We start from the raw sequence: 24,824 nt of genomic DNA on the forward strand, positions 1-24,824 counted from the left end.
CAACCCTTGGAGGACCAATCCCGTCCTCCACCGCCAGGGGGCGCCGTGGACGCTCAACCCACCGGAAGCGGCGGCGTAGCAAGACCGGAAGTCCTCTTTTTGCCCGTGCCATGTGGGGGCGTGGCCAAATACCATAAATTAGCGTAGGTTGTACATCGAGGGCGTGGTTTAGACATAGGGGCGTGGTTTACCCATGAGGGGCGCGGCCACACAACCCGGAAGCGGCGCGTTCAAGGTCAGAAAAGGCGGGAACGGGAGAGCGGAAGGGGAAGGGCAAGAACAGGAAGTTACGTACCGGGCCAAGAAGGGGCGTGGCCAAGAGCACGGTGTCCCCTCGATCCCGGTCCGGCTCCGTCCCCGGTTCCCGTCCCCGGTTCCTCTGTTCCCCTCCATCCCGTTCCCGGTTCCAGATCCCATTCCCGGTCCCCGATCCCGGTCCCGGTCCCCGGGCCATGCGGGCGGAGCTGCGCGGCCTGGCGGGGCCGGTGCCGCTGCCCGACGGGCAGCCCGTGGTGCTGGGCCGGGGGCCGCTCACCGGAGTCACCGACCGCAAGTGCTCCCGGCAGCAGGGTGCGTGTGGGACCCCCGGGAGACCCCCGAGATCCCCCCTGCGATCTCCCGGGATACCCCCCAGGACACCCCCGGACCCCTCCCTCGGGACCCCTCAGGACCCCCCGGGACCACCCCCCCAGGACCCCCCGCGGGAGACCCCCTGGACCCCCCCCGGGACCCCCTCCGGGACCCGCCCCCGTGACCGCCCCCAGGGCCCCCCGGAACCCCCTCCGGGAGACCCCAGAGCCCCCCCAGGACCACCCGGGACCACCCCATGGACCCCTCCGGACCCCTCCCTCGGGACCCCCCAGGACCCCTCGAGACCACCCCCCAGGACCCCCCGTGGGAGACCCCCTGGACCCCCCCCGGGACTCCCTCCGGGAGACCCCAGACCCCCCAGGACCCCTCGGACCCCTCAGGACCCCCCGGGACCACCGCCCAGGTCCCCCCGCGGGACACCCCCTGGACCCCCCGGAACCCCCCCGCGGTCAATTCTGGGACACCGAGGGAACCGGACACCCCCCCCCAACGGACACCCCCTCCCCCAAGACCCCCCCCAGGGACCCCCCACTAACCCCTCAGACCCCTCGGGAGCCCCCAGACCCCCCCAAATCCTCCCCCCGACCCCCCCAAACCCCCTCCAGGACCCCTCAAAACCTACCAGATCCCACCCCAGGACCCCCCGATTTGGGGGGGGGGGGTCAGGGGTCCCCCAAATCTGACACCCCCCTCCCTCCTCGCCCCCCCAGTGGAGGTCGTGGCCAACTACGCCGAGGGCACCGCCCTGGTCACACAGGTGGGGGGGCTGGGGGGGTTTGGGGGGTCCTGAGGGGCTTTGGGGGTGTCCTTGACGGGTTTGGGGGATCCTTGGGGGGGTCCTGGGATGATTTAAGGGGGGTTGGGGGGGTCCTGGGGTGATTTAAGGGGGCTTGGGGGTGTCCTAGGGATGTTTGGGGGTCCCGGGGGGGGGTCCTGGAGTGATTTAAGGGGATTTAGGGGGGTCCTGAGGGTGTTTGGGGGGGGCCTGGGGGGGACTTGGGGGGTCCTTGGAGGTCCTCAGGGGGTTCTGAGGGGTTTTGGGAGTGTCCTTGGGGGGGTTTGGGGGGTCCTTGGGGGGGTCCTGGGGTGATTTAAGGGGGCTTTGGGGGGTCCTGGGGATGTTTGGGGGTCCCTGGGGGGGTCCTGGGGTGATTTAGGGGGGTTCCTGAGGGGGTTTGGGGGGTTCCTGAGGGGGTTTGGGGGGCTCCTGAGGGGGTTTGGGGGTGTCCTTAGGGGGTCCTTGGGGGGGGTCCTGGGGCGTTTTAAGGGGGTTTGGGGGTGTCCTTGGGGGGTTTGGGGGGTCCTTGGGGGGGTCCTGGGGTGATTTAAGGGGACTTGGGAGGGTCCTGGGGATGTTTGGGGGTCCCTGGGGGGGTCCTGGGGTGATTTACGGGTTCTTGGGGGGGTCCTTGGGGGGTTTGGGGGTTTCTGACCGGGTTTGGGGGTGTCCTGGAGAGGTTTGGGGGGGTCCTTGAGGGGGTCCTGGGGTGATTGAGAGGGGTCCCGGGGAGGGTTTGGGGGGTCCTGGGGGGACTTGGGGGGGGTCTCTAAGCTAGGATACTTTTGAGGAGGATTTTGGGGGGTCCTGGGGGTCATTTTGGGCCCCCCCAACTCCGTTGTGCCCCCCCAGCGTGGAGTCAACCCCAGCTCAGTGGGGGGGGGGGGCTGAGCTGGGTCGGGGGGTTCTGAGGAGAAGTTTGGGGGTTTTTGGGGGGTTCTGAGGGGGATTTTGGGGTTCTGGGGGTCATTTTGGGGGCCCCCCCAACTCTGTTGTGCCCCCCCAGCGTGGAGTGAACCCCAGCTCGGTGGGGGGGGGCTGAGCTGATCCGGGGGGTCCTGAGGAGAAGTTTGGGGGTTTTTGGGGGGTTCTGAGGGGGATTTTGGGGTTCTGTGGGGTCATTTTGGGGTCCCCCCCAACTCTGTTGTGCCCCCCCAGCGTGGAGTGAACCCCAGCTCGGTGGGGGGGGCTGAGCTGGGTCGGGGGGTCCTGAGGAGAAGTTTGGGGGTCCGGGGGGGGTTTGAGAGTCCTGGGAGGGGGTTGGGGGATTTTGGGGTTCTGGGGGGTCATTTTGGGGTCCCCCCCAACTCTGTTGTGCCCCCCCAGTGTGGAGTGAACCCCAGCTCGGTGGGGGGGTCCGAGCTGGGCCGGGGGGGCCGCGGGACCCTCCGGCCGGGTCAGACCCTGTTCCTGGTGAACGGGAGGTACCCCCTGGAGCTGCACTTTGAGGGGTCCCCCCCCCGCCCCCCAAAACGCCCCCCCAGCCCCCCCGAGGAGCTCTCACCCCCCCCGGCCAAAAAGGGGCCCCTCAGCCCCCCCAAAGTGGGGGGGTGGCAGAAGTTTGGGACCCTCCTGATTTACACCCCCCCGGGGGTGCGGCCCAGCACGAAGGTATGAGGGGGTTTGGGGGGGATAAAGTGGGTTTGGGGGGTCCTACACCCCCCCCCCCTCAGGAACCCCCCCTTAGAGACCCCCAGACCCAGCACCTCCCCCCCAGGACCCCCAAACCCCCCAGATCCCCCCCGGGACCCCAAAACTCAACCACAGGGGCCCCCACAGGGTTCCCGGGACCCCCCAACCCCCCCCGGACCCCTCAGACCCCCTCAGATACCCCCAAACCCCTCCAGGACCCCTCAGCCCCCCCCCCCAGACCCCCAAACCCCCCTCAGGCCCCCCCAGACACCCCCAAACCCCCCCAGGACCCCTCAGACACCTCCAAACCCCCCCAGGACCCCTCAGGGCCCCCCCAGACACCCCCAAACCCCCCCCGGACCCCTCAGACACCCCCAAACCCCCCCAGGTCCCCTCAGGGCCCCCCAGACACTCCCAACCCCCCCCGGACCCCTCAGGGTCCCCCCAGATACCCCCAAACCCCCCCAGGACCACTCAGGTCCCCCCAAACTGCCCCCGGGCCCCTCAGGGGCCCCCCAGATACCCCCAAACCCCCCCCGGACCACTCAGGTCCCCCCAAACTGCCCCCAGGCCCCTCAGGGGCCCCCCAGATACCCCCAAAATCCCCCCAGGACCCCTCAGGCTCCCCAGACACCCCCAAACCCCTTCCCCTGGACCCCTCAGGCCCCCCCCAGACACCTCCAATCCCCCCCCCTTCCCCAGGACCCCTCAGGGCCCCCCCAGACACCCCCAAACTCACCCCAGGACCCCTCAGGTCCCCCCCAGAGACCCCCAGGACCCCTCAGGGCCCCCTGAACCCCCCCCAAACTGCCCCTGGACCCCTCAAAGCCCCCCCAGATACCCCCAAACCTATCCCAGGACCCCTCAGACCCCCCCCAGATACCCCCAAACCCCCTCAGGCCCCCCCAAAGTGCCCCCAGACCCCTCAGGGCCCTCCCAGACACCCCCAAACCCCCCCGGGACCCCTCAGACCCCCCCCAGATACCCCCAAACCCCCTCAGGCCCCCCCAAAGTGCCCCCAGACCCCTCAGGTCCCCCAGACACCCCCAAACTCCCTCAGTTCCCCCCAAAGCGCCCCCAGCCCCCTCAGGGCCCCCCCCAGACACCCCCAAACCCCTCCAGCACCTCCAGACCCCCCCAAATCCCACTCCCAGGACCCCCCAACACCCCCTCAGACCCCCCCTAAATTCCCCCCCTCCCTCAAACCATCTCAACCCCTTCACACCCCCCTGAGCCCCCCAAAACCAGCCCCACCCCCCCAAAAAACAGCCCCTTCAGGGGGGTAACCTCCCCCTCCCCCCTCCAGCCCCCCTGGGGTGCCCCCCATCTCTCTGGGGGGGGGGTCCCCGCTCTCTGTGACCCCCCCCCCTTGTTTTTGGGGCCCCCCCAGATCGCGGGGTTCGACCTGGACGGGACCCTCATCACCCCCCGCTCGGGGAAGGTGTTTCCCACCAGCCCCGACGACTGGAGGTGAGGGGGGGGGGGGGATGATTTTGGGGGGGGCCAGGATGGTTTTGGGGTGTCCCAAGGCTGTTTTGGGGGGGGTCTCACCCTTTTTGTTCCCTTTTATTCCTTTTTTTTGCCTCCTTACCCCCCAGGATTTTGTACCCCGAGGTCCCCAAGAAGCTGAAGGAGCTGCAGAAGGAGGGGTATAAGGTGAGACCCTCCCCCCCCCCCAAAATCCCACCCTGTGACCCCCCCTGAGCCCCCCCAAATCATGGGAACCCCCCCAAAAAACCCGCTGACCCCCCCCTCCCCCCAGATCCCCCAAATCCCCTGGAGACCTTCAGTGATCCCCCTGGGATCCACCTGAGACCCCCCAGGACCCCCCAAAACTCTCCTGAACCCCCCCAAGACCTCTCGAAATCCACCCCCCCAAAACCCTTCAAGGACGCCAAGGGCCCCCCCAAATCCCCCCAACGACCCCCCAAAACCTCTTCAAGGACCCCAAGGGCCCCCCAAATCCCCCCACCCCCCAATGACCCCCCCAAACCCCTTCAAGGACCTCACTAAGCCCCCCCAAATCTCCAATGATCCCCCAAAACTCCTTCAAGGACCCCAAGGGCCCCCCAAATCCCCCCAACCCACAATGACTCCCCAAAACCCCTCCAAGGGACCCCCTAAGCCCCCCCCAAAACAATGCTGACCCCCCCCAAATGCTCCCCATAGATCACCCCCGTCCCCCCCAGAACCCCCCAAACCCCCCCAGACCCTCCCAAGACCTCCCAAATCCCCCTGAGCCTCTTTATCCCCCCTCCAAATCACCCTCAGACCCCCCCACATCCCCCCCAAAACCTCTTGGGGACCCCCCAAATCTCTCAAAGGACCTCCCAAACCCCCCTTTTGTGCCCCCCCAGCTCGTGGTGTTCACCAACCAGGTGGGGATCTCCCGGGGACACCTCTGCCCCCAGATCCCCCAAATCCTCTCCAATCCCCCCCAAACCTCTCTGGGACCCCCCCAAACCCCTCGAGGACCCCCCCAAACCCCTCAGGGACCCCCCAAACCCCCTTTTTTGTGCCCCCCTAGCTCATGATATTCACCAACCAGGTGGGGATCTCCCGGGGGCACCTCTGCCCCCAGACCCCCCAAACCCTCCTCCAATCCCCCCCAAATCCCCTCCAATCCCCCCCAAACCCCTCAGGGACCCCCCAAACCCCTCAGGGACCCCCCAAACCCCTCAGGACCCCCAAACCCCGTTTTTTGTGCCCCCCCAGCTCGTGGTGTTCACCAACCAGCTGGGGATCTCTCGGGGGCTCCTCTGCCCCCAGACCCCCCAAACCCCCTCCAATCCCCCCCAAATCCCCTCCAACCCCCCCCCAAACCCCTCAGGTACCCCCCAAACCCCTCAGGGGCCCCCCCAAACCCTCTTTTTTGTGCCCCCCCAGCTCGTGGTGTTCACCAACCAGCTGGGGATCTCTCGGGGGCTCCTCTGCCTCCAGATCCCCCAAATCTCTCAGAGATCCCTAAAACCCCCTTCAATCCCCCCCTCAACCTCTCAGGGACCCCACAAATCTCTTGGGGACCCCCCAAACCTCTCAGGGACCCCCTCAAACCCCCTTTTTTGTGCCCCCCCACCTCGTGGTGTTCACCAACCAGCTGGGGATCTCCTGGGGACACCTCTGCCCCCAGACTCCCCAAATCCCCTCCAATCCCCCCCAAATCCCCTCCAACCCCCCCCAAACCCCTCCAACCCCCCCCAAACCCCTCAGGGGCCCCCCCAAACCCCCTTTTTTGTGCCCCCCCAGCTCGTGGTGTTCACCAACCAGCTGGGGATCTCTCGGGGGCTCCTCTGCCTCCAGATCCCCCAAATCTCTCAGAGATCCCTAAAACCCCCTTCAATCCCCCCCTCAACCTCTCAGGGACCCCACAAATCTCTTGGGGACCCCCCAAACCCCTCAGGGACCCCCCCAAACCCCCTTTTTTGTGCCCCCCCAGCTCGTGGTGTTCACCAACCAGCTGGGGATCTCTCGGGGGCGGCTGCGCCCGGAGCTGTTCCAGGCCAAGGTGGAGGCCGTGTCGCAGCACCTCGGGGTCACCCTGCAGGTCTGGGGGACCCCCCGAGCCCCCCCCAAACTCGGGGACCTCCCCAGGGGTCCGGGGAACCCCCCCCGAGGTGTTGGACACCCCCCTCCCACCCCCAATGCAGGTGCTGGTGGCGACAGGGCCGGGGGTCTACAGGAAACCAGTGCTGGGAATGTGGGACCACCTGTGCGAGAAGGTGGCACTGGGAGGGACTGGGAGGCACTGGGAACAGGGGGGGAGGGACTGGGAACCAAGGGGGGGCACTGGGAGGGACTGGGAACAGAGAGGGGGGCACTGGGAGGGACTGGGAACAGAGGGGGGGCACTGGGAGGGACTGGGAACAGAGGAGGGGCACTGGGAGGGACTGGGAACAGAGAGGGGGGCACTGGGAGGGACTGGGAACCGAGGGGGGGCACGGGGAGGGACTGGGAGGGAACTGGGAACCGAGGGGGGGGCACTGGGAGGGACTGGGAACCGAGGGGGGGCACTGGGAGAGGACTGGGAACAGAGAGGGGGGCACTGGGAGAGGACTGGGAACAGAGAGGGGGGCACTGGGAGAGGACTGGGAACAGAGAGGGGGGCACTGGGAGAGGACTGGGAACAGAGAGGGGGGCACTGGGAGGGACTGGGAACAGAGAGGGGGGCACTGGGAGGGACTAGGAGAGGACTGGGAACTGTGGGGGCACTGGGAGGGACTGGGAGGGGACTGGGAACTGTGGGGGCACTGGGAGGGAGCTGGGAACTGAGTGGGGGCACTGGGAGGGACTGGGAGGGAGCTGGGAACTGAGTGGGGGCACTGGGAGGGACTGGGAATTGAGGGGGAGCACTGGAGGGGACTGGGAGGATACTGGGAGGGGCTGAGGGGCACTGGGAGGGAACACAGGAGGGAGCACTGGGAGGGACTGGGAGGGAACTGGGAACAGAAGGGGGGCACTAGGAGGGACTGGGAACTGAGGGGGAGGGACTGGGAGGGAGCCAGGAACCGAGGGGGGGGCACTGGGAGAGGACTGGGAACAGAGAGGGAGGCACTGGGAGGGACTGGGAGGGGACTGGGAACTGAGGGGGGGCACAGGGAGGGACTGGGAGGATACTGAGAACTGAGAGGGGGCACTAGAAGGGACTGGGAACCAAGGGGGAGGGACTGGGAGGGGACTGGGAACTGAGGGGGGGCACTGGGAGGGACTGGGAACCGAGGGGGAGGGACTGGGAGGGGACTGGGAACTGAGGGGGGGCACTGGGAGGGACTGGGAACCGAGGGGGAGGGACTGGGAGGGGACTGGGAACTGAGGGGGGGCACTGGGAGGGACTGGGAACTGAGAGGAAGGTACTGGGAGGGACCAGGAGGGGACTGGGAGGATACTGGGAGGTCCGTGGGGGGTCACTGGTGTGAACTGGTGTGAACTGGGCTCACTGGTTTGGCTCCCTCAGGCCAACGGGGCCGTGGCCGTGTCGGTGCCCGACAGTTTCTACGTGGGGGGTGAGCGGGGGGGGGGGTTTGGGGGGGCTCAAGGGGGGTCCTGGGGGTGTTTGGGAGGGTCTCAGGGGGAGCTTTGGGGGTTCAAGGGAGGCCCTGGGAGGGTTTTGGGGTCCTGAGGGGGGTTTGGGGGTCCCCAGGAGGGGATTTGGGGACACTGGGGATGACATTGGGGTGTTCTGGGGGGAATGGGGGGGTCCTGGGGGTGTTTAGGGGGGTCCCAGGGTGGATTTGGGGACACTGGGGTGACATTGGGGTGTTCTGGGGAGGCACTGGGGGGGTCCTAGGGGTGTTTGGGGGGTCCCTGGGGGGGATTTGGGGACACTGGGGTGACATTGGGGTGTTCTGGGGGTGTTTGGGGGGTCCCTGAGGGGATTTGGGGACACTGAGATGACATTGGGGTGTTTTGGGGAGGTACTGGGGGGGTCCTGGGGGGTCCCCGAGGGGATTTGGGGACACTGAGGTGACATTGGGGTGTTCTGGGGAGGCACTGGGGGGGTCTTGGGGGTGTTTGGGGGGTCCCAGAGGGGATTTGGGAACACTGGGGTGACATTGGGGTGCTCTGGGGAGACACTGGGGGGGTCTTGAGGGTGTTTGGGGGGTCCCTGGGGAGGATTTGGGGACACTGGGGTGACATTGGGGTGCTCTGGGGAGACACTGGGGGGGTCTTGAGGGTGTTTGGGGGGTCCCTGGGGGGGATTTGGGGTCAGGGGGTGGGGAATGGATTCAGAGGGGGCCCTGAGGGGGTTTTGGGGTCCCGGGGGGGTCCCAGTCCCCTCATTCAACCCCGTTTCCCCCCCAGACGCCGCCGGGCGTCCCCCAAACTGGGCCCCAGGGCGGAAGAAGAAGGATTTCTCCTGCAGTGACCGAGCGGTGGGACCCCAAAACCCCTCCTGGGAACCACCCCCAACTCCCAAAATCCCCTGAGGGACCCCCCCAGATCCCTGGGACCCCCCTCCAGACCCCCTCTAAAATCCCTGGGGAGCCCCCAAAACCCCCTGGGACCCCTCTCCAAAACCCCTGGGAAACCCCCAAAACCCTTGGGGCCCTCCCAGTGCCCCCCATCTCCTTCCCAGTCCCTCCCAGTCTCCCCAGTTCACCCTCCCCATGCCCCCTGTCCCACCCAATTCCCCCCCAGTTTGCCCTCCCAGTGCCCCTAAGTTGATCCCAATTCTTCCAGTTCACCTCCCCCAGTCCCTCCAGCTGATCCCAGTGCCCCCAGTCCCCCCCCTAGTTCCCCTTCCCAGCTGATCCCAGTGCCCCCCAGTTCCCTCCCAGCTGATCCCAGTGCCCCCAGCTCCCCCCCCAGTTCCCCTCAGCTGATCCCAGTGCCCCCAGTTCCCCCCCAGTTGATCTCAGTGCCCCCAGTTGCCCCCCAGCTGATCCCAGTGCCCCCAATTCACTCCCCCAGCTGATCCCGGTGCCCCCAATCCCCCCCCAGCTGATCCCAGTGGCCCCAGTCCCTCCCCAGCTGATCCCAGTGCCCCTAATTCACTCCCCCAGTTGATCCCAGTGCCCCCAGTTCCCCCCCAGCTGATCCCAGTTCCCCCCCAGCTGATCCCAGTGCCCCCAGTTCCCCCCCAGCTGATCCCAGTGGCCCCCATTCCCCCCCAGTTGATCCCAGTCCCCGCAGCTGATCCCAGTGCCCCCCAGTCCCTCCCCAGTTCCCCCCCAGTTGATCCCAGTGCCCCCCAGTCCCTCCCCAGTTCCCCCCCAGCTGATCCCAGTGCCCCCAGTTCCCCCCCAGCTGATCCCATTCCCCCCAGTTCGCCCTCAACGCGGGGCTGCGGTTCCTGACTCCCGAGGAGATGTTCCTGGGCTGGGCCCCGGCGCCCTTCGAGCTCCCGGCCTTCGACCCCGTGAGTGCCCCCGGTCCGGAGGGACCCCAGACCCCAAACCCCGGGAGTGACCCCAAACCCCTGAGCTGTGCCCTCGCCCCCAGCGCCGCCTGGACACCGAAACCCGCCCGGTGCCCACCCGGGACGAGCTGGTGTCGCGCCGGCCCGAGGTGCTGGTGGCCGTCGGCTTCCCCGGCGGTGAGTGAGCGAGCCCTGAGATCTGCGAGTGCTGTGGGGAGAAAGGGAAAAGGGTGGGAAATGTGAGGGGAAAAGGGTGGAAACGTGAGGGAAAAAGAGTGGGAAATGTGAGGGGAAACGGGAGGAAACGTGAGGGAAAAAGAGTGGGAAACGTGAGGGAGAATGGGGGGAAATGCGAGGGGAAAAAGGTGGAAAATGTGAGGGGGAATGGGGGGAAATGTGAGGGGGAAAGGGAGGGAAATAAGAGGGGGAAAGAGTGGGAAACATGAGGGGAAAAAGAGTGGGAAATGTGAAGGGGAAAGAGTGGGAAATGTGAGGGGGAACGGGAGGAAACGTGAGGGGAAAAGGGAGGGAAACGTGAGGGGGAATGGGGGGAAATGTGAGGGGAAAAGGGAGGGAAATGTGAGGGGGAAAGGGAGGGAAATGTGAGGGCTTTGAAAAAGGCAGGTAACATGAGGAAAAAGGGTGAAAAGCGTGACTGGAAACATGAAGGTAAAAAGGGCCAGAAACGTGAGGGGGAAAAGGGCGGGAAAAGTGAGGGCAAAAATGGCGGGGAAAAAAATGGCGGGAAACATGAGGGGGGGAAAATGGCGGGAAACAGGAGGCAAAAGGTGGGGGGGGAAAAAGGGAAAATTTCCACCCCGCAGCCGGCAAATCCACCTTCGTGAAGCGGCACCTGGTCCCGGCGGGATACGAATACGTCAACAGGGTGAGTTGCTGAGCCCCGGGCGAGTCCCTCGGCCCAGGGTGGCCCAGTGGCCATTGTGGCCCCCTCGGTGACCGCCGGTGCCCCCCAGGACACGCTGGGCTCGTGGCAGCGCTGCGTCTCCGCCTGCTCGGCCGCCCTGGCCAAGGGTCGGCCCGTCGTCGTCGACAACACCAACCCCGACCCCGAGTCACGACAGAGGCCAGTCGGGGCACTGGGAGGGCACTGGGAGGGCACTGGGAGCTGAGTGGGAGCACTGGGAGGGTGCTGGGAGGTGTTGGGGGGCACCAGGAGGGCACTGGGAGGTGTTGGGGGCCACTGGGAGAGCACTGGGAGAGGCACTGGGAGGGCACTGGGAGGTGTTGAGGGGCACTGGGAGGGCACTGGGAGCTGAGTGGAAGCACTGGGAGGGTGCTGGGTGGTGGTAGAGGCTACTGGGAGGCACTGGGAGGTGTTGGGAGGCACTGGGAGGTGCTGAGGGGCACTGGGAGGGTGCTGGGGACTAATGGGGGGGAAACTGGGAATCGAGGTGAGGCACTGGGAGGCACTGGGAGGTGTGGGGGGGGCACTGGGAGGTGTTGGGGGCCACTGGGAGAGCACTGGGAGGTGTTGGGAGGCACTAGGAGGTGTTGAGGGGCACTGGGAGGGTGCTGGGAGGTGTTGAGGGGCACTGGGAGGGTGCTGGGGACTAATGGAGGGTGACCTGGGAATTGAGGTGAGGCACTGGGAGGGCACTGGGAGGCGTTGGGAGCCACTGGGAGCTGACTGGGTGCACTGGGAGGGTGTTGGGGGCTAATGGAGGGTGAACTGGGAATTGAGGTGAGGCACTGGGAGGGCACTGGGAGGTGTTGGGGTGCACTGGGAGGGTGTTGGGGGCTAATGGAGGGTGAACTGGGAATTGAGGTGAGGCACTGGGAGGGCACTGGGAGGTGTTGGGGTGCACTGGGAGGGTGCTGGGGGCTAATGGAGGGTGAACTGGGAATTGAGGTGAGGCACTGGGAGCTACTGGGAGGTGTTGGGGTGCACTGGGAGGGTGCTGGGGGCTAATGGAGGGTGAACTGGGAATTGAGGTGAGGCACTGGGAGCTACTGGGAGGGCTCTGGAAACTGCTCCTTCCTGGGATTTTGGGGTCCCTCCCGGGGCTGTGGGACCCTCCCAGGTTTGGGGGATCCCCCCCAACCCAGCCATGTCCCCCCCCAGGTTCGTGTCCTGTGCCCGGGAAGCGTCGGTGCCGTGTCGGTGCCTTGAGTTCACCGCGAGTCTGGAGCAGGCATGGCACAACTGCCGGGTCAGGGGGGTCCTGAGGGGGTCTGGAGGGGTCCTGGGGGGGCTTGGGGGGGTCCTGAGGGGGTTTGGGGGGGGTCTGGAGGGGTCCTGAAGGGGTTTAGGGGAGTCCTGGTGGGGTTTGGGGGGGTCTGGAGGGGTCCTGAGGGAGTCTGGAGGGGTCCTGGGAGGGCTTGGGGGGGTCCTGGTGGGGTTTGAGGGGCTCTGGGGGGGTCTGGAGGGGTCCTGAGGAGGTCTGGGGGGATCCTGGGGGGGGTCCTGAGTGGGTCTGGAGGGGTCCTGAGGGGGTTTAGGGGAGTCCTGGTGGGGTTTGGGGGGCTCGGGGGGGGGCTGGAGGGGTCCTGAGGGGGTTTGGGGGGCTCTTGAGGGGGGGGTCTAGAGAGGTCCTGAGGGGATTTGGGGAGGTCCTGGGGGGGTCTGGGGGGGTCCTGAGTGGGTCTGGAGGGGTCCTGAGGGGGTTTGGGGGGGTCCTGAGGGGGGATCTGGAGGGGTCCTGGTGTGGTTTGGGGGGGTTCCTGGTGTGGTTTGGGGGGGTCTGGAGGGGTCCTGGTGGGGTTTTGGGGATTCCTGAGTGAGTCTGTGGGGATCCTGGGGGGGTTTGGGGTTTAGTGGGAGGGTCTGGATGGGTTTGAGGGGACCAGGGGCGGTGTCGGGTCCCGAGGGGGTCTGGAGAGTTGGGGGGGTTTCCCCTCAGCACCCCCTGAACCCTCATTTTTGGGTTTTCACCCCCAAAAGTTCCGGGATATGACACAGAGCGGCCACGTCCCCGTCACCGACGCCGTCCTGTTTGGCTACAGGTGAGGGGGCTCTGGGGGATCTTGGGGGGTCCTGATGGATCCTGGTGGGAACCTGGGAGGGCTGAGGGGATTTTTCACGACTCCTCTCCAGCTTTCCCCATTCCTGGGGGTTTTACCCTATTCCCCCTTCAATTTTCCCCCCATTCCAGTTTTTTTCCCCCCAATTTTACGTGGTTTGCGTTCCCGTTTTTTCCTCCCAATTTTATGTGGTTTTGCCCAATTCTTCGCGTTTTTCCCCCCCCGTTTCCCAGGAAACACTTTGTCTCCCCCTCCCTCGCCGAGGGCTTCTCCCAAATCCTCAAGATCCCCTTCGTGCCAGATTTTGGGGACCCCCCGGACCCCCAACGCCGGCGCCTCTTCTTCCAGTTCAGTGACGGATGAGCCGCCCCCCAGCCCCCCAATAAAGGCACTGCCCCCAAACCGCCCCAAATCCCTCCAAATTTGGCTCCAAATCGGGTTTATTGTACAAAGTGGGGGAGGGGTGGGGGGGGGGTCACGGCGTTTCCATGGATTCACCCTCTGTGGAGAGAAAGGGGAGGGGGGACTAAACCAGGGACCCCCCCAATTTACCCCTTTCCCCCTCATTTTTACCCACTTCGTCCCGTTTTAGCCCCGTTTCCTACTGGGTTTTACCCGATTTCTCCCATTTTGCCCCCAATTCCTTCATTTTTACCTATTTTCCTGCGTTTTCCCCCATTTCCCCCACTTTTATTCCTAATTTTCCCGTTTTTACCCATTTTCTCCCATTTTTACCCAATTCCCTCCAATTTTCACTCTACTTCCTCTTATTTTTGTCCCAGTTTTACCCAATTCCTCTGATTTTGCCCCAATTCCTTAATTTTTACCTTATATCTCCGATATTTACCCAATTTTTACCGTTTCTCACATTTTGCTCCATTCCACCCATTTTTTTTTGCTTCTCCCATTTCCCCCCCATTTCTCCCATTTTTACCGCTTTCCTCCCTTTTTTGCCCAATTTCCCCATTTTTGCTCCATTTGTTCAATTTTCACCCCTTACCCCTCAATTTTTGGTCGTTTTCCCCACCCCATTTTTGCCCAATTTCACCCATTTTGGCCCCATTTTTACACCATTTCTCTCCTGTCCCGTTTTGACCCATGTCCCCAGTGTCACCCACCCTGGCCCAGGGACCCCCAGGTGTCCTCAGGTGTCCCCTAGATGTCCCTAGGTGTGCCCAGGAGCCCCCCAGGTGTGCCCAAGTGTCCCCAGGTGCCCCCAAGGTGTGCCCAAGTGTCCCCAGGTGTGTCCAGGTGCCCCCAGGTGTGCTCAAGGTGTCCCCAGGTGCCCCCCAGGTGTCCTCAGGTGTCCCCTAGATGTCCCTAGGTGTGCCCAGGAGCCCCCCAGGTGTGTCCAGGTGCCCCCCAGGTGTGCCCAAGTGTTCCCAGGTATGTCCAGGTGCCCCCCCAGGTGTGTCCAGGTACCCCCTAGGTGTCCTCAGGTGCCCCCCAGGTGTACCCAAGTGTCCCCAGGTGTGTCCAGGTGCCCCCAGGTGTGCCCAAATGTCCCCAGGTGCCCCCCAGGTGTGCCCAAATGTCCCCCAGATATGTCCAGGTGTCCCCCAGGTGACCTCAGGTGTGCCCAGGTGCCCCCCAAGTGTGCCCAGCAGCCCTCCAGGTGTGCCCAAGTGTCCCCCAGGTGTGTCCAGGTGCCCCCCAGGTGTGCCCAAATGTCCACAGGCACTCCCCAGGTGTGCCCAGGTGCCCCCCAGGTGTGCCCAGGAACCCCCCAGATGTGTCCAGATGTCCCCAGCAGCCCCCCAGGTGTCCCCCAGGTGTGCCCAGGTGTCCCCCAGGTGTGCCCAGGTGCCCCCCAGGTGCTCACGGAGCTCGTTGAACAGAAAGGCCTCCTGGTATTCCCTCATGTACTGAGTGGAGCGCGACTCGTCCAGGAACAGGGAATACACGCGCTTGATGTCCTCCACGCCCACCTCCGTGCCCTGGGGAGCAAAGGTGGGGGGACCCCAAAATGTCGGAGGGGACCCCAAAATGTTTCCTCTCCCATTTCCCGCCCTTTTCCCCTCACATTTCCTGCCATTTTCCCCTCATGTTTCCTTCCATTTTCCCTCATGTTTCCTGCCCTTTCCCCTCACATTTGCCTCCATTTTCTCCTTCACGTTTCCTGCCATTTTCCCCTCACGTTTCCCGCCCTTTTCCCCTCACATTTCCCGCCCTTTTCCCCCTCACATTTCCCTCCATTTTCCCCTCACGTTTCCCTCCATTTTCCCCTCATGTTTCCCTCCATTTTCCCTCACGTTTCCCTCCCTTTTCCCCTCATGTTTCCCTCCATTTTCCCCTCACATTTCCCCCCCTTTTCCCCTCACATTTCCCACCCTTTTCCCCCTCACATTTCCCTCCATTTTCCCCTCATGTTTCCCTCCATTTTCCCCTCACATTTCCCCCCCTTTTCCCCCTCACGTTTCCCGCCCTTTTGTCCCCTCACATTTCCCGCCTTTCTCCCCTCACATTTCCCTCCCTCTCCCTCTCACGTTTCCCACCCTTTCCCCTCATGTTTCCCCAGACCCCACAAACCCTCACCTGGCATCCAGGCCCCACACGCTGACCCCCACTTTTGGGGTCCTCCCCCTATTTGGGGTCCTCCCCCATAATTTTAGGGTCCCACCCCACAATTTTGTGGCGATGAGCTGCGTCCCACAGTGAAGGCTCTGACCCTGCTCCTCGTGCTCTGGGGGTCCTGCCCCCGGGTTTTGGGGTCCTCCCTGGGTTTAGGGGTCCACCCCCAAGGTTTTGGGGTCCCCCCCGGGTTTTGGGGTGCCCACCTTGCGTTTCCTGGCCACCAGGCTGGCAGCAGTGATGAGCTGCATCGCGTAGCGCAGCGACGTCTCCAGCCCGATGCGCGTCAGCACCGCGTAGGCGTCCTCCGACATCTCCACGTCCTCCTCCTCGCACCTGCACCCCCAAAACAGGGTGGGGGGACCCCAAAAATGGGTCAGGGGAGCCTCAAAATGTGTCAGGGGGAGTAAAAAATGGGTCAGGGGAGCCCAAAATGAGTCAAGAGGACCAGAAAATGGGTCAGGGGGAGTAAAAAATGGGTCAGGAGGACCAGAAAATGGGTCAGGGGACCCCCAAAATGGCTCAGGGGAACCTAAAAATGCATCAGGAGAGCCCCAAAATGGGTCAAGAGGACCTGAAAATGGGTCGAGGGAGCCCCAAAAATGGGGCAGGGGAGCCCCAAAAATGGGTCAGGGGGACGAGAAAATGGGTCAGAGGGACTAAAAAAATGGGTTGAGGGACCCAAAAACACATCAAGAGAGCCCCAAAACGGCTCAGGGGGACCTGAAAACCCAAAATGGGTCAGGATGACCTGAAAATGGGTTGAGAGAGCCCAAAAATGGGTCAGGGGAGCCCCAAAATGGCTCAGGGGGGACCCTGAGGGGGTGCCCAGGGGTGTTTTCGGGGTGTCCCACCGGATCTTGAGGATCTGCCAGGTCTCCTTGTCCCCGTATGGAGCCCTGGCGATGGTTTTTGGGGTGCCCAGGTGTGTTTGGGGGCAGGGTTTGGGGTGTGTCAGGATGGATTTCAGGGCCCAGGGGTGTTTTCGGGGTGTCCCACCGGATCTTGAGGACCTGCCGAGTCTCCTTGTCCCCGTACGGAGCCCTGGCGATGGTTTTTGGGGTGCCCAGGTGTGTTTGGGGGCAGGGTTTAGGGTGTGTCAGGATGGATTTCAGGGCTCGGGGGTGTTTTTGGGGGTGCCCAGGGGTGTTTTCGGGGTGTCCCACCGGATCTTGAGGATCTGCCGGGTCTCCTTGTCCCCGTAGGGGGCCGTGGCGATGATCAGCAGCCGGTCCAGCAGGTCCAAGGGCAGCCCGTGGGGGCTGCGGTGGGCGGTGCCCCGGATCCTGGGGGGGCACGAGGGGGGCACAGGTGAGGCCTGGTGTGTCCCAGGTGTGCCCAAGTGTCCCCAGGTGTGTCCAGGTGCCCCCCAGGTGTGGCCAGGTGCTCCCTAGGTGTGCCCAGGAGACCTCCAGATGTGTCCAGGTGTCCCCGAGGTGTGCTCAGGAGCCCCCCCAGGTGTGTCCAGGAGCCTCCCAGGTGTGTCCAGGTGTCCCCAGGTGTGCCCAGGTGCCCCCCAGTTGTGTCCAAGTGTGTCCAGGTGCACCCCAGGTGTGTCCAGGTGTGCCCAGGTGCCCCCAGGTGTGCCCAGGTGTCCCTCAGGTGTGCCCACGTGCCCCCAAGGTATGTCCAAGGGCAGCCCGTGGGGACTGCAGTGGGCAGTGCCCCGGATCCTGGGGGGCACAGGTGAGGGCTGGGGGGGTCTGGCTGTGCCCCAGGTGTGCCCAGGTGCCCCCCAGGTGTGCCCAGGTACCTGGTGATGCCGCGGTTGGTGGCCATGATCAGCACCGGGGCCATGTCGCTCTCCAGCGCCCGGTTGAGGAAGGAGAAGCTCTCGATGTCCAACATGTGAACCTCGTCGATGAACAGCACCTGGGGGGGTCAGAGGGGTCCTGGGGGGCTCTTGGGTGGTTCTGGGGGTGCCCAGAGGGGTTTTGGGGGTCCTGGGGGGCTCTTGGAGGGCCCTGAAGGGGTTCTGGGGATGCCCAGGGGGGATTTGGGGGATCCCTGAGGGGGTTTGGGAGCTCCTGGTGTGGCTGATTTGGGTTATTTGTCATCTGGTTCCTCTGAGAGAGGGGTTTTGGGGATCCCTAGGGTGGTTTTGTGGGTCTCTGGGGCGGTTTTGGGGGTCTCTGAGCTGGTTCTGGGGGTCCCTGAGGTGGTTTTGGGGGTCCCTGAAGGTGTTCCAATGGGTCTTGAGGTAGTTTTGGGGATCCCTGAAGGTGATTCAATGGGTCCTGAGGCGGTTTCAGGGGTCCCTGAGGTGGCTTTGGGGGCCCCTGAAGGTGTTTCAATGGGTCCTGAGATGGTTTCAGGGGTCCCTGAGATGGTTTTGGGGGTCCCTGAGATGGTTTTGAGGGTCCTTGAGGCAGTTTTGGGGGTCCCTGAGGTGGTTTTGGGGATCCCTGAAGGTGTTTCAATGGGTCCTGAGGTGGTTTTGGGGGTCCCTAAGATGGTTTTGAGGGTCCCTGAGCAGGTTTTGGGGGTCCCTGACCTGGCTTTAGGGGTCCCTGAGCTGGCTTTAGGGGTCCCTGAGATCGTTTTGGGAGTCCCTGACCTGGCTTTAGGGGTCCCTGAGCTGGCTTTAGGGGTCCCTGAGGTGGTTTCGGGGGTCCCTGAGCTGTTTTCGGGGGTCCCTGAGCAGGTTTTGGGGTCCCTGTGGTTCAGGGCTCACCCCAGGGATGACCTCGGCCTTGCCCTCCTCGCGCCACTCGGCCACTTTGGCGTTGATCTGTTCCCGCACCTCCGGCTTGATCTCCCCCGTGTCCCCTGCACCAAACCAAGGGGGTTGGGGGGTTATGGGGTGGTTTGGGAGCAGTTTGGGGCAGTTATGGGGCAGTTTGGGGGGGTTGGGGAGAGGTTTGGGGGGTTATGGGGTGGTTTGGGGGGTTATGGGGTGGTTTGGGAGGGGTTGATCTGCTCCCGCACCTCCGGCTTGATCTGCCCCATGTCCCCTGCAACGGGGGGCTGGGGAGGGGTTTGGGGGGGTTATGGGGTGGTTTGAGGGGTCTAGGGAGGGGTTCAGGGGTCTTATGGGGTGGTTTGGGGGGGCTGGGGAGGGGCTTGGGGGGGTTATGGGATGGCTGGGGGGAATTGGGGAGGGGTTTGGGGCAGTTATGAGGTGGTTTGGGGGGGATTGGGGAGGGGTTTGGGGGGGTTATGGGGTGGTTTGAGGGGACTAGGGAGGGGTTCAGGGGTCTTATGGGGTGGTTTGGGGGGGATTGGGGAGGGGTTTGGGGGGTTATGGGGTGTTTGGGGGGGATTGGGGAGGGGTTTGGGGAGGTTATGAGGTGGTTGGGGAGGGGTTTGGGGGGGTTATGGGATGGTTGGGGGGATTGGGGAGGGGTTTTGGGGAGGTTATGAGGTGGTTGGGGAGGGGTTTGGGGGGGTTATGAGGTGGTTGGGGAGGGGTTTGGGGGGGTTATGGGGTGGTTGGGGGGGATTGGGGAGGGGTTTGGGGAGGATCCCTGGGGTGGGTGGGGGTCAGTTTGGGGGTCCCAGGGGCAGTTTGGGGGGCCCAAGGTGAGTTTTGAGGGTCCCAGGGTACCCGAGAAGAGAACCAGGAAGCCCTGGGGTGGGTGTGGGTCAGTTTGGGGGTCCCAGGGTCAGTTTGGGGTCCCAGGGGGTCCCAGGGTACCCAAGAAGAGGGCCAGGAAGCCCTGGGGTGGGTGTGGGTCAGTCTGGGGGTCCCAGGGTGAGGTTTGGGGGTCCCAGGGGGTCCTGGGGTACCCAAGAAGAGGGCAAGGAAGCCCTGAGGTGAGTGAGGAGCAGTTTGGGGGTCCCAGGGTACCCCAGAAGAGGGTGAGGAATCCCTGGGGTGGGTGGGGGTCAGTTTGGGGGTCTCAGGGTGAGTTTTGGGGGTCCCAGGGTACCCAATAAGAGGGCCAGGAATCCCAGGGGTGGGTGGGGGTCAGTTTGGGGGTCCCAGGGTCAGTTTTGGGGGCCCAGGGTCAGTTTTGGGGGTCCCAGGGTACCCGAGAAGAGGGCCAGGAATCCCTGGGGTGGGTGGGGGTCAGTTTGGGGGTCCCAGGATGAGTTTGGGGGTCCCAGGGTACCCGAGAAGAGGGCCAGGAATCCCAGGGGTGGGTGGGGGTCAGTTTGGGGGTCCCAGGGTGAGGTTTGGGGGTCCCAGGGTACCGGAGAAGAGGGCCAGGAAGCCCTGGGTGCGGGAGTTGATGACGTCGATCTCGTGCAGCGACACCGTGTGAACGACCTCGCGCCGCTTCTGCAGCTCCCCGTCGGGGCACTGCACGAATTTGGTCTGGGGGGGACAAAAATGGGGTCAGGGGCACCCCAAAATCTCACCTGAGACCCTCCATACCCCCACTGAAACCCTCAGAGCCCCCCAAACCTGACCCTGCCCTGAGAGACCCCCCAAACCCCCCCAGTCCCCTGTTGTGCAGCTCCCCGTCGGGGCACTGCACGAATTTCATCTGGGGGGGACAAAAACTGGGGTCAGGGGCACCCCAAAATCCCACCTGAGAGCCCCAAAATCCCACCTGAGAACCCCCAAACTCCAGTTGAAACCCTCAGAGTTCCTCAAACCCTCCCTGTGCCCCCCAAACCCCACCTGAGCCCCCCAAACCCCACCTGAGCCTCCCAAACCCCTCCAAGACCCCCCAAAACCCCACCTGTGCCCCCCAAAACCCCACCTGAGCCCCCCAAACCCCTTCAAGACCCCCCAAAACCCCACCTGTGCCCCCCAAAACCTCACTTAAGACCCCCAAACCCCACCTGAGCCCCCCAAAACTCCTCCAGGACCCCCCAAATCCCATCTCTGTCCCCTAAAACCCTCCCTGTGCCCCCCTAAAACTCCTCCTGTGCCCCCCAAAACCTCCCCTCTGTCCCCTAAAATCCCCCCTGTGCCCCCCTAAAACCCCTCCAGGACCCCCAAACCCCACCTGCTCTCTCCCAAACCCCACCTGAGCCCCCACGAACCCCACTTGTGCCCCCCAAATCCCCCCTGTACCCCCTAAAATCCCTCCTATGGCCTCCCAAACCCCCACCTGTGCCCCCTAAAACCCTTCCAGAACCCCCCAAACCCCCCCCCGTGCCCCCCAAAACCCCTCCAGGACCCCCCAAACCCCACCTGAGCCCCCCCAAACCCCACCTGTGCCCCCTAAAATCCCTCCTATGGCCCCCCAAAACCCCACCTGTGCCCCCCAAAACCCTCCAGGACCCCCCTAAACACCCCTGAGCCCCCCAAAATCCCACCTGAGCCCCCCCAAACCTTACCTGAGCCCCCCAAAACTCCTCCAGGACCCCCCAGATCCCATCTCTCTCCCCCAAAACCCCCCCTGTGCCCCCCAAACCCCTCCAGGACCCCCCAAACCCCTCCAGGACCCCCCAAAACCTTCCCTGTGTCCCCTAAAATCCCCTCTATGCCCCCCTAAAATCCCTCCTATGGCCCCCCAAAACCCCACCTGAGCCCCCCCAAACCCCTCCAGGACCCCCCCCAACCCCCCCCCGTGCCCCCCAAACCCCTGCAGGACCCCCCAAAACCCCAACTGTGCCCCCTAAAACCCCTCCAGGACCCCCCAAAATCACTCCTGTGCCTCCCAAAACCCCACCTGTCCCCTAAAACCCTCCCTGTGCCCCCCCCAAACCCCACCTGAGCCCCCTAAACCCCCCCTGAGCCCCCCAAAACCCCCCCTGAGCCCCCCAAAACCCCTCCAGGACCCCTCAAACCCCCCCTGTGCCCCCCAAAACCCCACCTGAGCCCCCATGGCATCGTAGTCCCGTGCCCGGGTGAAGGAGCGGCCGAGCTTGGAGATCTTGCCCGTGGCCTTGTCGATGGTGATCACGTCCCTTGGGGGGGCAAAACCACACGTTTTGGGGGTCCCATCCCCGAATTTTGGGCTCCCCCACCCCCATTTGGGGCCCCCACCCCACTTCCAGCTCCGTTTCAGCCTTTCCCCCCCAAATTTGGGGTTTTTTCCCCCCCCCCCCAATTCTGAGAAACCTGCCCCCCATTTCTGGGCCCCCTCCCATTTTTTTGGGGTCCCCCCCATTTTGGGGCTGTCCCCCCCCCCAAATTTCGGGGTCCCATTCCCAAATTTTGGGCTCCCCCACCCCCATTTTCAGCCCATTTCAGACTTTCCACTCCAAATTTGAGGGGTTTCCCCCCACCCAATTCTGAGACACCTGCACCCCATTTCTGGGCCCCCTCCCATTTTTGGAGTCCCCTTGATTTTGGGGGTTTTCCCCCTCAAATTTTGGGGTCCCATCCCCCAATTTTGGCCTCCCCCACCCCCATTTGGGGTCTTTCTCCTCACCCACCTCCACCCCCAGTCCCTCCACCGCCTGCCCCCTTCAATTCCAGCCCCCGTCCCCTCAAATTTTGGGGTCCCCTGCCCGTTTTTGGGGTGTGTCCCCCCCGTTTTTGGGGTGCCCCAGTTTTGGGGAGCCCCCACTCACCCCGCCTGCACCTTCTCCTTGCTCAGGGCCTCGATCATCTTGGCCCCCAGGTCATAAATGGTCTCCATCTCCGTCGTCTTCAGCGTCAGCTTCCCCACCTTTGTCCCCTGCAGGGGAAAAAAAAGGGGCTTTGGGGGGTCCCCCCACGATTTTGGGGGGTCCTGAGGAAGTTTAGGGGATCCCTGAGGTTGTTTTGGGGGTCCCTGAGATTGTTTTGGGGGTCCCTGAGGTGGTTTCGGAGGTCTCTGAGTTGTTTTGGGGGTTCCTGAGGTGGTCTGGGGGTCTCTGAGATGGTCTGGGGGTCCCTGAGATGGTTTTGGGGGTCCCTGAGATGGTTTTGCAGGTCCCTGAGATGGTTTTGGGGGTCCCTGAGATTGTTTTGGGGGTCCCTGAGATTGTTTTGGGGGTCCCTGAGGGGGTTTTGGGGGTCCCTGAGGGGGTTTTGGGGGTCCCTGAGGGGGTTTTGGGGGTCCCTGAGGGGGTTTTGGGGATCCCTGAGATGGTTTTGGGGATGCCTGAGATGGTTTTGGGGATCCCTGAGGTGGTTTTGCAGGTCCCTGAGGTGATTTTGGGGGTCTCTGAAAGTGTTTCAATGGGTCCTGAGGTGGTTTTGGGGGTCCCTGAGGGTGTTTTGGGGATCCCTGAGACAATTTTGGGGGTCCCTGAGATTGTTTTGGAGGTCCCTGAGGTGGTTTTGGAGGTCTCTGCAGGTGTTTCAATGGGTTCTGAGATGGTTTTGGGCGTCCCTGAGGGGGCTTTGGGTGTCCCTGAGGTGGTTTTGGGGGTCCCTGGGGTGGTTTTGGGGGGTCCCTGAGATGGTTTTGGGGATCCCTGAGGCAGTTTCGGGCGGCTCTAAGGTGGTTCCAGGGGTCCCTGAGGTTGTTTTGGGGTTCCCTGGGGTGGTTTTGGGGGTCCCTGAAGGTGTTTCAATGGCTCCTGAAGTGGTTTTGGGGGTCCCTGAGGTGGTTTTGGGGGTCCCTGAGGTGGTTTCTGTGGGTTCCTGAGATGGGTTTGGGGGTCCCTGAGGTGGTTTTGGGGGTCCCTGAAGGTGTTTCAATGGCTCCTGAGGTGGTTTTTGGGGTCCCTGCGGGGTTTTGGGGTCCCTGAGATGGTTTTGGGGGTCCCTGAGACAATTTTGGGGGTCCCTGAGGTTGTTTTGGAGGTCCCTGAGGTGGTTTTGGGGGTCTCTGAAGGTGTTTCAATGGGTTCTGAGATGGTTTTGGGTGTCCCTGAAGGTGTTTCAATGGGTTCTGAGATAGTTTTGGGGGTCCCTGAGATGATTTTGGGGATCCCTGAGATAGTTTTGGGGGTCCCTGCGGGGTTTTTGGGGGTCCCTGGGGTGGTTTTGGGGGTCCCTGAGATGGTTTTGGGGATCCCTGAGGCAGTTTAGGGCAGCTCTAAGGTGGTTCCAGGGGTCCCTGAGGTTGTTTTGGGGTTCCCTGGGGTGGTTTTGGGGGTCCCTGAAGGTGTTTCAATGGCTCCTGAGGTGGTTTTGGGGGTCCCTGAGGTGGTTTTGGGGGTCCCTGAGGTGGTTTTGGGGTCCCTGAGGGGTTTTTGTGGGTTCCTGAGATGGTTTTGGGGGTCCCTGAGGGGTTTTTGGGGATCCCTGCGGGGTTTTGGGGTCCCCCCTCACCGTGCCCGTGGCAGGCCGGTCGATCTGGATCTCCACCACCTCCCCCTCGATGATCTCCGTCTCCTCCCTGGCGGGAAAAACGGGGGGAAAACCCCCCCGAAAATGAGGGGGGACCCCGAAAATCTCCCCCCTGAGGTTTAGGGGGGACCCCAGAATTGGGGGGACCCCCCAAAATTTGGAGGGGGAGGCTGGAACTGGGGAGGGGGAGGCTGGAATTGGAAGAGGGAGCAGAGAAACGGAGCTGAAAATTGAGAGGGGAGACACAAAATTGGGGGGGGGGACACCCCAAAATTGGGGAAGAGACCCCAAAATTGGGGAAGGGACCCCAGAGATTGAAAGGGGACCCCAAAATTTGGGAAGGGAGCCCAAAATTGGGGTGGGAGACCCCGAAGTTGGGGACTGGGAGGTTTAAATGGGGCAGAGGAAACCCCAAAAGTTGGGGGGAAAGTGAAACAAAGCTCAAAATGAAAAGGGAAGAAGACACAAAATGGGGTGGGGGGACCCCAAAACAGGGTAAAGGACCCCAAAATGGGGAGGGGAGACCCCAAAATTTTGGGGAACCCCAAAATTGGGGGTCAGGAGGTTGAAATGGAGCAGCGGGAACCCCAAAATTGGTAGGGAGAAAGGGAAAGAAAGCTCAAAATTAAAGAGAAGACGAGGTGTGGGAAGCACAAAAGGGGGTGGAGAAACCCCAAAATGGGGCAAGGGGGACCCCAAAATTAGGGGAGACCCCAAAATCCAGATGGGGAACCCAAAATTGGGGGTCAGGTGGTCGAAATGGAGCAGGGGGAACCCCGAAATTGAGGAGAAAAGAGTAACAAAGCTCCAAACGAAAAGGGGAAAACGAGGCGTGGGAGGCACAAAACGGGGTGGGGGGACCCCAAAATGGGGCAAGGGGGACCCCAAAATTAGGGGAGACCCCAAAATCCAGACGGGGAGCCCAAAATTGGGAGTCAGGAGGTCAAAATGGAGCAGAGGGAACCCCAAAACTGGAGGAGAAAAGTGAAACAAAACTCAAAACGAAAAGGGAAAACGAGGTGTGGGAAGCACAAAATGGGGTTGGAGGACCCCAAAACGTGGCGTGGGGCCCCCCAAATGTTGGGGTCCCCCCCAAACGCCCCCGTACTTGATGCGGACGCCGATGGAGCGGCGGAAGGCCTGGGTCAGGGCCTCGGTGCGGGACATCTCCAGGGAGAAGATCTCGCTGCCCGCGATGGCCGTGAAGGGGGTGTCGGGGCCCAGGGCCTGAGCCATCCCTGCGGGGAGAGAGGGGGTTTGGGGGGGCTCCGGGGGGATTTGGGGGGGCTTTGGGGGGATTTGGGGGGTCTTAGAGGGATTTGGGGGGGACTTGGGGGGTCAGGAGG

The 24,824-nt window shown here is 63.5% G+C and overlaps 2 protein-coding genes across 6 annotated transcripts in view; one reads left to right on the plus strand and one right to left on the minus strand.

Moving 5' to 3' along the window:
• Window positions 1-13,275, plus strand: PNKP (polynucleotide kinase 3'-phosphatase). Of its 4 annotated transcripts, none has more exons than XM_032677461.1 (16): window positions 1-570; window positions 1,302-1,348; window positions 2,696-2,980; window positions 4,392-4,471; window positions 4,600-4,657; window positions 6,438-6,545; window positions 6,649-6,720; window positions 7,953-8,001; window positions 8,801-8,871; window positions 9,765-9,857; window positions 9,941-10,034; window positions 10,682-10,743; window positions 10,853-10,941; window positions 11,941-12,028; window positions 12,760-12,821; window positions 13,073-13,275. In XM_032677461.1, the coding sequence occupies exons 1-16, from the start codon at window positions 453-455 to the stop codon at window positions 13,200-13,202; spliced, it is 1,506 nt and encodes a 501-aa protein (XP_032533352.1). In that variant the 5' UTR covers window positions 1-452; the 3' UTR covers window positions 13,203-13,275. The 4 variants fall into 4 exon arrangements, with proteins under 4 accessions (XP_032533352.1, XP_032533354.1, XP_032533351.1 ...); XM_032677463.1 differs by having other exon boundaries at window positions 6,438-6,506; window positions 10,832-10,941; XM_032677460.1 differs by having other exon boundaries at window positions 10,832-10,941; window positions 13,073-13,274.
• Window positions 13,267-24,824, minus strand: part of RUVBL2 (RuvB like AAA ATPase 2) — a 16,989-nt gene continuing 5,431 nt past the window's right edge. For both annotated transcript variants that reach the window (XM_032677465.1, XM_032677466.1), the window contains exons 5-15: window positions 24,587-24,716; window positions 23,461-23,527; window positions 21,828-21,934; window positions 21,125-21,218; window positions 19,548-19,671; window positions 18,085-18,179; window positions 17,164-17,282; window positions 16,577-16,696; window positions 15,617-15,746; window positions 14,662-14,776; window positions 13,267-13,340 (exon numbers count right to left, since the gene is read on the minus strand). In XM_032677465.1, coding sequence (XP_032533356.1) covers window positions 13,315-13,340; window positions 14,662-14,776; window positions 15,617-15,746; window positions 16,577-16,696; window positions 17,164-17,282; window positions 18,085-18,179; window positions 19,548-19,671; window positions 21,125-21,218; window positions 21,828-21,934; window positions 23,461-23,527; window positions 24,587-24,716 — 1,127 coding nt within the window. In that variant the 3' untranslated portion in view covers window positions 13,267-13,314. The remainder of the gene's footprint in view (window positions 13,341-14,661; window positions 14,777-15,616; window positions 15,747-16,576; window positions 16,697-17,163; window positions 17,283-18,084; window positions 18,180-19,547; window positions 19,672-21,124; window positions 21,219-21,827; window positions 21,935-23,460; window positions 23,528-24,586; window positions 24,717-24,824) is intronic.

This window comes from Chiroxiphia lanceolata, unplaced genomic scaffold (genome assembly GCF_009829145.1).
Source record: "Chiroxiphia lanceolata isolate bChiLan1 unplaced genomic scaffold, bChiLan1.pri scaffold_59_arrow_ctg1, whole genome shotgun sequence".
Taxonomy (NCBI): Eukaryota; Metazoa; Chordata; class Aves; order Passeriformes; family Pipridae; genus Chiroxiphia; species Chiroxiphia lanceolata.

What these genes read in the sequence shown, in the direction of transcription:
- PNKP (XM_032677460.1), top strand. Translation starts at nt 453, where the DNA reads ATGCGGGCGGAGCTGCGCGGCCTGGCGGGGCCGGTGCCGCTGCCCGAC. An exon ending in CGACAGTTTCTACGTGGGGG is followed by an intron (nt 8,002 to 8,800) that starts GTGAGCGGGGGG and finishes TTTCCCCCCCAG; the next exon opens with ACGCCGCCGGGCGTCCCCCA. An exon ending in GATACGAATACGTCAACAGG is followed by an intron (nt 10,744 to 10,831) that starts GTGAGTTGCTGA and finishes GGTGCCCCCCAG; the next exon opens with GACACGCTGGGCTCGTGGCA.